This window comes from Brassica napus, chromosome C4, assembly GCF_020379485.1.
Source record: "Brassica napus cultivar Da-Ae chromosome C4, Da-Ae, whole genome shotgun sequence".
Taxonomy (NCBI): Eukaryota; Viridiplantae; Streptophyta; class Magnoliopsida; order Brassicales; family Brassicaceae; genus Brassica; species Brassica napus.
This window is the reverse complement of record NC_063447.1, coordinates 33,526,383-33,538,966: the sequence shown is the minus strand read 5'-3', so window position 1 is coordinate 33,538,966 and position 12,584 is coordinate 33,526,383. Positions and strand designations below refer to the sequence as shown.

The window sequence follows — 12,584 nt, the reverse complement described above, 5'->3', positions numbered from 1 at the left end:
TAAGAGAAGAAAAGAAGCATGCATTATGGAGAAAAGCCTGAAGACAAGGAAAAGAGAGAAAGCGGGGCCATTTGTGCAAGTTTAGAAGGCAAAGAGTGCCCCCTTCACATCATTTCTATTTCACAATTTATTTTTGCATGATTTTGCATTTTATCTTTGTTAGTCTATTTTCTCTTATGATTTTTAAATATCATACACATGTAGTATATTAGTCTTCATCCGGTGTTCCAAAGAAAAATATTTATCTTTTTTTTTGTCATCAAAAATTATTTATCCAAAACAGCATCTTTCATAACGCATTGTAAGCAACAAAAGTTAGTTCTATCCAGTCTGGTTCTATCCATAGCGGTGGTTTTTTTCAATTATTTATATATAGCATCGTATTCAAACTTGAATTAAAAAGTATTCAAACTTGAATATGATAAATCCGTACTAAGCTCATTAACTAAAAACTACAACGACCATTCCTCTATATATAGTACTTTAGTCAAATTTATTGTTTACAAATAACTGAACGATAGATATTTTTGTAGTATATAATATTCAACCTTCATATACACTAATATTTAAAGTTACCTTGACAGATATATTTGAAATTATGACGAAAATTAAAGCGAAAATATATAATTTGTTTACAAAAAAAGAACAGTACTGGCCGTGTAAATGTATGCATAATGCATGGGTTTAGAGAAAAAAAATGCTAATAACTTTGGTTCTTCTTTGTGCCAGTAAATGATAATACATCATTGATTGAACTTAATAGCATTGTTGATCAGATCTAAATAACGTTTTAGTGTCAAAATCTGTAATGATGAAGTGTTCGTAGATTAGATAAAAGAAGAGGAGGGGTCCTCATTGAGAAAGAGAGGATATGTGATTAAATGAAGATCTATTAAACTGATGTGGGTTAAAAGCATGTCTTCCCGACATTGTGGATTAATAGACAGCTCGATCAACCCATATCTTTTTGGTCAAATCCTCCATCCTTTTGATTTTCTTTCTCAATTCTTCAGTTGCACCTTCTTTGAATTACTTGAGTGCCTTACTCTTTCATGTCTATTATTTGGTCCACTTGTGTGGAATCATCATGTTGAACAATTGAATTCACGACTGATTTGGACTGGCTTATTTTTGTATTAACATAAATTTTCATTTGTCGCAGCTTGCATGAAACTCACTAGTTTGACTTTGGGGGTATGATCATTTTTTAATATGCATTCAAATCTTTTCATGAAACTCATTAACTTTAAAATGCATTTGAAACTGATTATTTGAATCTTTAAATATAAAATGACGTTAATAAAATGCATAACATCAACAATATAAAATGATCAGGGTCTTTAAAATAACTTACAGAATAAAACAATCAGGGTCGTTAAATAAATGTATATATTTATTAATTTACCAGCAAATTGTACAGATTAAATAACTTATCCAGGATTTATTATTTGTTGTGTATTTTATTTCTCTAACTTTCGTTATTTTACAAACGAAATGTCGAAAATGAAAACAGAGTGACAAACTGGAACCCACTAGACGAATGAGAGGTTACGTTTCATTGGAGGGCCTTTTAACGTGTGACCCCAAGAGTTCGATACGTAGCTGATACAGTCTGTTAATAAATGCAATCATGATGATGATAATGGGGCATGGAAAGACCATGGCCAAAACAAATCTTTGGAAGAGAATCCTCACCAAAAAAATGTCTAGTCATTGCCACCAACCCCATCACAAAAAGTATTATCTCACAGTATCAAGCTTGTATGGAACACGAACACAAGAAAAGGATTATCAAGTATCAGTTTCTTATTAACCACAAAGGAAAAACTCAATTAAAACTTTTGATCCCAATCACTCAATCACACAACTCGTAAAGCATTACCACACATTGGTATTCTCTTATATAGAACAAGACAATTCCTATTTTCATTAGAGATAACACAAACACATATTTCCTAATCACTTTAGTAATTCATATCTTTATGTGATTAGAATAGCTTGCAACTTAAGCTAACTTCAAGTTTATCCCAACATTCTCCCCCTTAAGCTTGAAGTTATCTTCACTCACCATTTGAACTCCAATCAACTTCCTTATCTCGATAAATTTTACTCTTCCAAGAGACTTCGTCAATATGCCTAGTCATTGCCACCAACCCCATCACAAAAAGTATTATCTCACAGTATCAAGCTTGTATGGAACACGAACACAAGAAAAGGATTATCAAGTATCAGTTTCTTATTAACCACAAAGGAAAAACTCAATCAAAACTTTTGATCCCAATCACTCAATCACACAACTCGTAAAGCATTACCACACATTGGTATTCTCTTATATAGAACAAGACAATTCCTATTTTCATTAGAGATAACACAAACACATATTTCCTAATCACTTTAGTAATTCATATCTTTATGTGATTAGAATAGCTTGCAACTTAAGCTAACTTCAAGTTTATCCCAACATTCTCCCCCTTAAGCTTGAAGTTATCTTCACTCACCATTTGAACTCCAATCAACTTCCTTATCTCGATAAATTTTACTCTTCCAAGAGACTTCGTCAATATGCCAGCTTGCTGCTCAATACCCGGAACATGCTCGACTTCCACTTGATCATTCTCAACACATTCTCTAATAAAATGAAACCTTCTATGTATGTGTTTGCTTCTTCCATGAAACACTGGATTCTTAGTAAGAGTGATTGCAGATTTATTATCAACCTTTATAACTACCTTTCCGCTTGCTTGACCAATGACTTCCCCTAGAAGTTCTTGATTTCAAATTGCTTGTTTAGCTGCCTCAGTTGCCGCCATGAATTCGGCCTCACACGAAGATAAGGCCACGATCTCTTGTTTACACGAGCACCACGAGATCGAACATCTGTTCAGGTAAAACACATACCCCGTAGTACTCTTCCCATCGTCAATATCAACACTGTGAGAGCTGTCGCTAAAGCCCGTCAGCTCCAAACTTGTAGACTGCGTGTAGGCGAGACCAAGAGAGATAGTTCCTCGTAGGTAACGCATTACCTGTTTCAGAGCAGCGCCATGCGAATCCTTAGGAGCGTGCATGTACCTACTCAAAACGCCCACACTAAACGAAAGGCCAGGACGCGTGTGGAGCAAGTATCGTAGACATTCAATGCTTCTTCGATAATCTCTTTCATTAATGCTCTTCTCCTCAACTGACTTCGACAATTTCACGTTGAAATCCATGGGAACAGACGATGAGTTGCAGGCGTCCATTCCACACTCTTCAAGTATCCTACGAGCGTATCGATCTTGCTTTAGAGTAATGCCTTCTTGGCTCTGACATACTTCAATCCCAAGGTAATAGGTTAGCCTTCCAAGATCACTCATCTCAAATTTCGTTGTCATCTCCCTCTTAAATTGTTGGATTGAGTGTACTGATGTTCATGTGACAAGTAGATCGTCCACATAAACTACAACGCTAAGAGTTCCACCCTTTTCTTCCTTACAGTACAATGAAGGCTCTTTCGAACATCTCTGGAACTTAAACTCTCGCAAGATCTTGTTCAACTTAATATTCCAAACCCTAGGTGCTTGTTTCAATCCGTAGAGATCCTTTTTCAATTTGTAAACCTTATTTTCTTTGCCTGCAACTTCAAAGCCTTCTGGTTGAGTGACAAAAACTTCTTCTCTAAGTTCTCCATGAAGGAACGCGGTTTTAACGTCAAGGTGATGTATCTCCCAAGCTTTAGAGGCTGCAAGAGCAATAACCAGACGGATAGTCTCAATACGAGCCACTGGAGCGAAGACTTCGTCTTAATCAACTCCTTGCTTTTGAACGTAGCCCTTTGCGACCAGCCGTGCTTTGTACTTAATGATAGTACAATCAATATTCCTCTTTATCTTAAATATCCACTTCAAACCAGTAGATTTTACTCCCATAGGAAGATCAACAAGTTCCCATGTTTTATATTTTTCAATATTAAAGATTTCAACTTCACAAGCATCGACCCATACCTTTAATCCTTTAGCTTCAGTGAAGTCCCAAGGTTCGTCATTCATTACTGTCAAGAGACGTTCACACTCTGCTTCAACCATAAGGATGTAATCCTCGAGGTATGCAGGCCTGTTGCTGGTTCTTGACGATCTTCTCAACTGTGGTTGTTCCCCTTCATCATCGCCATTGTCATCCTCATCATCTACTTCATCTTCATCGCCGGCTTCAACGACAGTTTGTGCCTCATCCTCTGCTTGACTCGTCCCATCAATCTCATTACTTTCACCCATGTTCTTGAACTCAATTGTAAAGGTGCCACCATCATCATCCTGAACTGTATTGCTATTAGTCCAGTTCCATCATTTACTCTCATCGAAAACCACATCACGACTGACTACTATCATCTTCTTAGTAGGATCAAGCAATCGATAAGCCTTAGAACCCGGTTATGTTCCCAGATGAACAAGGATCTTAGACCTATCATCAAGTTTCCTTCTTCCCACTGCATCAGTTTTGGCGTAACAAACGCAACCGAACACTTTAAGATGCGCTACATCAGGTGTTTTACTTCGCAGAACTTCATATGGCGTCTTGCCTTCTAGAGTCTTTGTCACGATCTGATTGATCAGATATGTAGAGTGTCTAACAGCTTTCCCCATAACCCGTTCGGTACCTTCATGTGTTTTAATATACTCCTGATCATCTCTAGAAGTGTTCGGTTTCGTCTCTCGACAACACCTTTCGGTTGAGGCGAGTATGGTGCTGTCAAGTGCCTTTTAATGCCATTCTCATCACAATACGCACGAAATTCATTAGAGCATAACTCTCCCCCTCTATCTGAATGAAACGTTCTTATCACGGACTTTGTTTCATGCTCTGCTAGTTTCTTGAAGTTTATAAACTTCTCGAAAGCTTCAATTTTCTCCTGTAACAACATAGTCCACATATAACGGGAATAATCATCAATTAGTACGAACACATATCTCTTGCGCGCCGGTGTTGGTGGTGTGATAGGGCCGCAGAGATCGCCATGAATGAGCTCGAGAGGGTGAGTAGCTCGATATGTAGTTGTTTGAGGGAAAGATTTCATCGTTTGTTTCCCAAGTAGACATGACATGCATGTTTCTTTCTCAACCTGCAAAGCCGGTATGCCAGTCACTCGTCCCTTATTGATCATTGCTTTCATTGTATCAGTGTTGATATGCCCAAGACGTGCATGCCACCTTGAAGACTCGCTCCGTGCTGATATTTGGAGACAGTGGAGATTATCTACTTCAAGAGTAACCTTGTATAGTCGGTTCTTAGCTCTAGTCGATTTTACCATTAGCTTCCATGTCGATCGAACAACATGAGCTGATCATCTTTCATTCGAACTTCGCAACCCGCTTATGTGGCTTGACCTAAGCTGACTATGTTACTCTTTAGCCCATGGATGTAGTACACGTTACCTAAGATCTTCTTCTCACCTCCTTTAAAAACAAACTGAATCGATCCTTTTCCTCTTATGTCAATGCGAGAATCATCTCCAAATCTCACCTTCCCGGTGATTGTTTCATCAAGTGTAACAAAGAACATTATGTTGCCGCTCATGTGATTACTTGCACCATTTTCAAGATACCAGACATTTGTTGTATCTAGACTAGTATCAAACACACTCGGGTTAACGTTCTGCTCGTTAAGGTAGACAACCTCATGCATCATTAGTTCATCAGCCTCTTGTGTCTCCTCTGTTTTGTTTTCAATTGTTTCTTGTAGCTTAAGTCCTTGTTTATCAGGACATTCAGACGCATAATGTCCCTGTTTATTGCAACTGAAGAAAGTGATGTGAGAGAGATCCTGTCCTTGACCTTGTCTGTACGCATCTCTTTGGCTCTGGAAGTTTCCAAACCGACTGCGACCTCTTCCTCTCCAAGTAGAGCGACCGCCGCGTCCCCTACCTCGTGCTCCACCGGAGCTACCATAACCAGTTTGATTCGATTCCGAGTTGTCATACATCAGCTTTCCTTGGTCATCTTGTTGTTCATCTTCTTCTTCACAAATTCTTTCCTCATAAGCCTTGAGTCTTCCCACGATGTCTTCGAAGCTTGTTACTTTTAGGTCAAGAACTTGTTCAAGAAAAGCAACAATATGAATGTATTTCTTCCGCGGTAGACTTTTCAAGAACTTCTTCACAATTTTGGATTCTTCAATGACTTCACCATGAGAGGCAGATTTTGATGATATCTCTGATAGCTTGCCTACGAATGTATCGATCGTGTCGTCTTCTTTCATCTTAAGACGATCAAACTCTGCCATTAGTGTTTTTAAACGAGCTTTTCGTACTCTTTCAGCCCCATCATGCCTAGCTTTAAACGCATCCCACACAGCTTTTGCATTGTCAAGTTCTCCGACTTGCAGTGTTAGCGCTTCAGGGATTGACTGGAAGAGTAACGCGATGGCCATATTGTTTTTATCCTCGTTTTTGTTTCCAGGATCAATAGTTTCCCAAACCTTGTTGACCTTAAGAGCTATCTTCATCCTCATGGCCCAGACAGTGTAGATTGTAGTACTTAACATAGGAAGCTTTATCGAAGGAGGTCCGGCCTCCCTCGTTTCTTCTTTAACATCGCTCATGATAATATAGGGCTCTAATAACAAATATTATCTCACAGTATCAAGCTTGTATGGAACACGAACACAAGGACACGATTATCAAGTATCAGTTTCTTATTAACCGCAAAGAAAAAACTCACTCAAAACTTTTGATCCCAATCACTCAACTCGTAAAGCATTACCACACATTGGTATTCTCTTATATAGGACAAGACAATTCTTATTCTCATTAGAAATAACACAAACACATATTTCCTAATCAGTTTAGTAATTCATATCTTTATGTGATTAAGATAGCTCGAAACTTAAACTAACTTCAAATTTATCCCAACACAAAGTCGTAACTACTCAATATGCGGTAAACGCCATCATTATGCACGTTTTGCTTTATAAATCATCTATTATATAAATCATAATATAATATATGTATTTTTCTTATAATAACTTAAAACACACAAGTAATAGTTTTTTTTTTTTTTGATCAAGACACAAGTAATAGTTTAATGATGATAAATTAAAGAGTGTTACTCTAAATAAAAAGGGGCATCTTTGACAACGTCGCCTAAATCTCTGAAGATTTTGGCGGGTCCCATTTTTTGTATTTATTTCTTCTGATGAATTTTATATAGGAAGACTTGAAGGTCAGGAAATGTTATACATACATTGAGGAAAACTAGGAGAAAACACTAGCAGAATATCTTTTAAATTTGCATGAATTATCAAGATAAGATAACCTCCAAAAACTGGGAGTGATAATAGTACTATAGAATATATAAGAAAATGATTTTGAATTTTTGATGAATAAAAAACATTAATAATTAAATAATAAAAATGTATAGTGAATCATTTAGGTAAACAAAAGTAATAGTACTTTTTCACATGCAAACACCAATGAAAAAACAAAACCAATTTATCAATTATGATATGTAATACAGTAATAGTCACAAAAATCATTTTAAAAACCCATATTTTGTCCCTCTTATAAAACCTACCGATTAAGTTTTTATTCAAAAACTGATGACCATTTAAATCCAAAATACTCAAAAAGTTATTTAATTTATGGTTTTCATTCACATATTAAATCCTTTTGTCTGTGCATATTTTTAAATTTGGTGTAAAAGCAAAGCGGTTGTGGACCTTGTGGTTTATATATAAAGCAAACTTCTCCTCCCTCTTTATCTAATCCTTAAAAATCCCCATAAAGATTTGTTTTGATTATTTTTTCATTTTTTCATTTGTAAACTTTGTTTCTTTCTCCCCCTCTGCGTTGTCTTCTTAAAAAACAAAACATTTTTTTTTCTATCAGAACTTGCTTTCTCCACACTGCAAAGCTAATTGAAATTTAAAAATAGCAACAATCCCGACGAAAGAAAATAAAAAGTCGGAGACTGTACATCTGGGTTTGTAGCTTTGACCTTAGATCTTCAAATTTTCTGTAATGGGCATGGCAGCAGTGGAATCGCAGTTTCATGTTTTAGCCGTCGATGATAGTTCATTAGATAGGAAACTCATAGAGAGACTGCTTCAAAAGTCTTCGTGTCAAGGTGAAAACGTGTTTCAAAGAACATGAATAACAAGTCTTTGTAGCTTGTAAGAATCGAAGAAAGATCTCAGCTTTTAATGTCTTTTTTTGGTGTTTGCAGTAACAACTGTTGATTCAGGCTATAAGGCTTTAGAGTTTCTTGGTATTGAGAGTAACGACCCAAATGCTCTTTCTACATCTCCTCAGGTTCGAAAAGTTTGCTCCTTTTTACTTATTTAAATCACTTCTGTGTTTACAAGTCTTTTGTCTTAATAGAACTTTGTTCATTCTGCTCGATTTTGGCTTTTGACAGGAGGTTGAAGTTAATCTTATCATTACAGACTATTGTATGCCAGGCATGACTGGTTATGATTTGCTCAAGAAAGTCAAGGTACTTGTTTGTGATATCTTTAACTTGTGATTTGTTTATGTATTGATAACATCTTTTGATTTATTCTGGAATTTAGTATAAACTTGTTTTCAAATTTTGCAGGAATCACCAGCTTTTAAGAACATACCTGTGGTAATAATGTCCTCAGAGAACGTTCCTGCAAGGATCAGCAGGTAAAGAAACAAAGAAAGACTGAATCTTTAAACTTTGATGAGCTTGTGTCCCTTTCGGTTAGGACAGTAATGAAAGACTCTTATGTTTATTAATCATTAACAGATGTTTAGAAGAAGGAGCTGAGGAGTTTTTCTTGAAACCAGTAAGAATGGATGATCTCAACAAGTTGAAACCTCACATGATGAAAACAAAGTTGAACAACCAGAAGCTGGAAGAGATTGAAAAGCCTTTAAATGTAGCAGCAGCCGCCGCAGCAGTTGAACCAGAGATTACAGATTCAGCAGAAGTTGGAAGCAAAATCTTGACTCTTCAGTCTGAACTAGAACCGAAACAAGTACATCTGCAAGTAGCACAACAAGAGGAGCAGCCATTGGGTAACAACAAGAGGAAGTCCATGGAAGAAGGGCTCTCAACAGATAGATCACGTCCTAGATTCGAGTGTATCACAACCGCTGTCTGATTCTACCACCTTGATGCTTCTTTTTCAGTTTCTAATTTTAGAGTTTTGTAGGAATGCTTATGCTGCTAGTACAATACATGGTTCCAGTAGGGAATATAGATGGATGATAATGAATAAAATGATGATGATGATGATGTATGGGGATAATGTTTATATGTACATCAGTAAATCTTTGGTGATAACCCAGTTACCAATTTTGTTTCACTCTTTTTAGGTTTGCTTTAAAGAAACTCAACTTACCTATCTGAAAATGGTAAATGAAAGATCTGTAGATCTGTCACTTTATTTGCAAACTGTAGTTTTCAGTTCAATTCAGTGTTACATGTCATGTATACAAAAAAGTAGCTGTCCTAGTGATCTGGTATATTCTGGTGCAGATGTGTCATGGTTTGTTCCATGTAACCTAACCTGAAACAGAATTTAAGGACAAGTTGTTATCTGGGTCCTCTCTTCTCTTTCTTCACATCTCAAGATGCTTATTTGAAGGAAGATCTATGTACTTGCAATACAAGTTTATTTGGATTTGTAGTCTATTACAAACTTAGAATACAGGTTTAGCAGATGTGTTATCAAACACCAAATCATGTTTTGTAGTTACTTAACAAAGATTCCTCTTTCAAGAACCTATGAAAACACACAAAAAACTGACTAGAAAACAGTCTTTTTCTCAGAGTGGAGCTATTAGATGGGACCGGTTTTGAAGGCGATATCAAGATCAGAGATCAAATCATCAGCATCCTCAATGCCTGCAGATATACGGACAAGATCTTCCGTCAAGCCTCTAGCCTCGCGAACTTCCGCAGGTATGCTTGCATGTGACATGAAGCATGGCATGCTTATAAGTGACTTAACACTCCCTACCAAAGAGAAGAAAGTGGATGAAATTAATATTATCCCAAATATTACTAACAGCTTCTTCAGCAGAAACAATAGAAGAAGAAAAATAGTGTATTTGGCTCTCACCAAAACTGACAGCAATGCTGAAGTACTTGGTGGTTTCTACAAGATGCTTGGATAGGGCGACAGATCCTGTTATGAAGCTAAAAACTGATCCTGCACCCTTTGCCTGCAGTTTTGAGAACTTAAGTCATCTCTTTTCATTCGGTACATTAGTTAAATGGTTTTTAGTACCTGAGAGAAATGGAGATGGTGACCAGGATGATCTGGTAGACCAGCATAGTACACTTTCTTCACTCTTGGATGAGTAGACAAGTACATTGCGATTTTCCGTGCGTTTTCCTGTATGTGAGTAATGAAACCAACAGAAAAGAGAGAGATACAACTCCATAGTCTATACGTAATTAGAAAGGTAAAAGTCAATACCTGTTGCTTCTCTATGCGTAAAGCCATTGTCTTGATTCCTCGTAGGCAAAGCCAACAGTCGAAAGGAGCTAATCCAGAACCTTCTGAGTTTTGGAGGAAATATAACTCCTTTGCCAATCTTAAATTTTTTAACAAATGAGTATGAGAACGTAAATAGAGAAATAATATCTAAAAAACACTTGAAAGGAGAAACATACTTTTCGCCTTTTACAGCAAGCACACCCCCCATCAAATCACTGTGTCCGGCTATAAACTTAGTAGCCGAGTGCATCACGATATCTAGAAAGCCAGACAAGTTCAAATACGAGTGTACTAAGAAGTAGTTCTAACCAAACTCTTAACCAAATAAACAAAGTATAAATCTTTTTAACACACCAGCTCCAAGTTCTAACGGCCGAGCGAGAACCGGTGACATAATACTGTTGTCAACTAACAGAAGTGCACCTTGAGCATGAGCCATCTCAGCTATTTTCTACAAACAAAGCAAAGTCAAGATCTCACTTAAACATTACATAAAAGTAGATCTGTTCCAAGTGGTCTCGGTTTAAAGAGAGTTTACTCGTATGTCAGAGATTTGTTGTCTGGGGTTGGTTGGAGACTCAAGCCACACAAGTTTTGTCCGGGGACCAATAGCAGAAGCAACCTCCTCTAAACTAGTTGTGTTTACTCGTCTACAATACCATCAATCATTAGTTTATAGTACTAATAAACTTCCGGATCGTATATGTAGTAATACTAACTTAACCACAACGCCAGATCTTGGAACTACGTTGGATAGTAATCTGTCTGAGCCACCATATAGATCATCTCCAGCAACAATCTCGTCACCTATGGAAACAAAGTTAAATATACAACAATGAGACCAAATCTATGCGACCAACCTAATGTAATCTTCAGGAGAGTGGTCAATATCGGAAAATTACCAGATTTGAGAAGGTGCGTAACAGCAGCAAGAGCAGCCATTCCACTAGTAAAGCAAAATGCTCTATCCGCCTTGTCAAGCTTCGCAAGGAGACTAAACACACAAAAAAAAAAAAAAACATAAAGAAAAGATGAAAACTTTTATGAATGGAGAAGAAACTAAGTAACAGTTACCTTTGAAGTGCATCCCGTGTAGGATTCCCACTTCTTGTGTAATCATATGGGCCATTTTCTATAGCAGAAGGCTGCAAAAGTAATCAAACAAAAAAAACTTAAAAACCTAAGCATGAAGTAACAACAAAACGTTATCAAAGTTCAATACCTGCTTAAACGTAGCTGTCTGGTAAAGGGGAGTGCTCATTGCATCAAAGGGATCGAATTTATTATCCAAGTTCATCAGTAAAGTAGCGACGCTAGCTTCTTCTTTGACATTAATAGCTGCAAACAAAAAAGAACACGGAGCACACTCCATCAACACAAAAACTACAAACTCATGTGTTCAATTCAAGAAAAAAGAGAGAAGCTTTAACGAACCATTTAAGCAATCCGGGGTTGTGTTAACTACAGAATGAGTGTTTCCATCGATACTCTTCTCCATCACGCAGCTTAGCTTGAACAGGTTCCGATTCGAGATCTGCTTCTTCTTCTCCCAAGTTGGAAACTTGGTAATGGAAACAGTCGTCGGAGAGTTTTTACTGACCAATCCCTTCAGAGAGAAGCAACACAAGAGTCAGAGAGCACAAATCATCACTAAGATTGGTGAACACAAAAAGCAATAGAAAGGGCTTACACGGTCGGGAAGATCAGCGAATGAAGGTATGAAGGAGGAGTGAAGTGACAGAGAAGATGACATTTTGTTCGATGAACAAGAGAGATTAATTGCTATTCTCTCCTCCGGCGTCGATTTCTCGTCTGAGATACTCTTTATCAGCCGGCGAGATAATGGCGGCGACGGAGGTAAGTCTGTTTCTGAAGTGAAGAGTTAGGACAAGAAGAGAGAGAGACCGAAAGGTACCGCTTTTAAGTCTCTGGTTCGGTCTATTTGGATTTTATTTCGGTTCACTTAGATACTAAAAATCTGAACCGAATATTATCTGGTCCAGATGTTTAATCCACTTAATGCTTCAGTGCAATTTGCATACACTTGATAAATAAAACGTGGAGAAAGTAGGTAAGCACCTACTCTAAAGCTCTCTCATAAAGGCCATAACGCTAAACAGCTTTAAGCCTTTAACATA

At 37.2% G+C, this 12,584-nt stretch overlaps 4 protein-coding genes across 5 annotated transcripts; 1 reads left to right on the top strand and 3 right to left on the bottom strand.

Annotated features, from left to right (window-relative positions):
* Positions 1-2,774: 2,774 nt before the first annotated feature.
* Positions 2,775-3,374, bottom strand: LOC125586020 (secreted RxLR effector protein 161-like). Its single transcript, XM_048755791.1, has one exon. It carries the CDS (start codon positions 3,372-3,374, stop codon positions 2,775-2,777), a length of 600 nt encoding a protein of 199 aa, XP_048611748.1.
* Positions 3,375-5,349: 1,975 nt separating this feature from the next.
* Positions 5,350-6,576, bottom strand: LOC106413005. The gene has a single exon (XM_013853857.1). It carries the CDS (start codon positions 6,574-6,576, stop codon positions 5,350-5,352), a length of 1,227 nt encoding a protein of 408 aa, XP_013709311.1.
* Positions 6,577-7,707: 1,131 nt separating this feature from the next.
* On the top strand, positions 7,708-9,309 carry LOC106399318 (two-component response regulator ARR9). The gene is made up of 5 exons (XM_013839795.3): positions 7,708-8,099; positions 8,199-8,284; positions 8,391-8,468; positions 8,571-8,641; positions 8,745-9,309. The coding sequence occupies exons 1-5, from the start codon at positions 7,994-7,996 to the stop codon at positions 9,100-9,102; spliced, it is 699 nt and encodes a 232-aa protein (XP_013695249.1). The 5' UTR covers positions 7,708-7,993; the 3' UTR covers positions 9,103-9,309.
* A 290-nt stretch (positions 9,310-9,599) lies between these two features.
* On the bottom strand, positions 9,600-12,420 carry LOC106399301 (cystathionine beta-lyase, chloroplastic). 2 transcript variants are annotated; one of them, XM_013839785.3, is made up of 13 exons: positions 12,137-12,420; positions 11,881-12,052; positions 11,669-11,784; positions 11,521-11,591; positions 11,349-11,440; positions 11,166-11,253; positions 10,985-11,096; positions 10,801-10,897; positions 10,623-10,704; positions 10,426-10,543; positions 10,234-10,341; positions 10,066-10,168; positions 9,600-9,959 (listed from the first exon to the last, which is right to left on the bottom strand). In XM_013839785.3, the coding sequence occupies exons 1-13, from the start codon at positions 12,197-12,199 to the stop codon at positions 9,784-9,786; spliced, it is 1,398 nt and encodes a 465-aa protein (XP_013695239.1). In that variant the 5' UTR covers positions 12,200-12,420; the 3' UTR covers positions 9,600-9,783. The 2 variants fall into 2 exon arrangements, with proteins under 2 accessions (XP_013695239.1, XP_013695232.1); XM_013839778.3 differs by having other exon boundaries at positions 10,234-10,543; positions 12,137-12,396.
* Positions 12,421-12,584: the final 164 nt, after the last annotated feature.

Coding starts and splice junctions, on each gene's coding strand:
- LOC106399318 (XM_013839795.3), top strand. CDS start 7,994: ATGGGCATGGCAGCAGTGGAATCGCAGTTTCATGTTTTAGCCGTCGAT. Junction 8,100..8,198: donor TCAAAAGTCTTCGTGTCAAG/GTGAAAACGTGT, acceptor TGGTGTTTGCAG/TAACAACTGTTGATTCAGGC. Junction 8,469..8,570: donor ATTTGCTCAAGAAAGTCAAG/GTACTTGTTTGT, acceptor CAAATTTTGCAG/GAATCACCAGCTTTTAAGAA.
- LOC125586020 (XM_048755791.1), bottom strand. CDS start 3,374: ATGACAACGAAATTTGAGATGAGTGATCTTGGAAGGCTAACCTATTAC.
- LOC106399301 (XM_013839778.3), bottom strand. CDS start 12,199: ATGTCATCTTCTCTGTCACTTCACTCCTCCTTCATACCTTCATTCGCT. Junction 11,254..11,348: donor TACGCACCTTCTCAAATCTG/GTAATTTTCCGA, acceptor TTGTTTCCATAG/GTGACGAGATTGTTGCTGGA. Junction 9,960..10,065: donor CAGCATTGCTGTCAGTTTTG/GTGAGAGCCAAA, acceptor TCTCTTTGGTAG/GGAGTGTTAAGTCACTTATA.
- LOC106413005 (XM_013853857.1), bottom strand. CDS start 6,576: ATGAGCGATGTTAAAGAAGAAACGAGGGAGGCCGGACCTCCTTCGATA.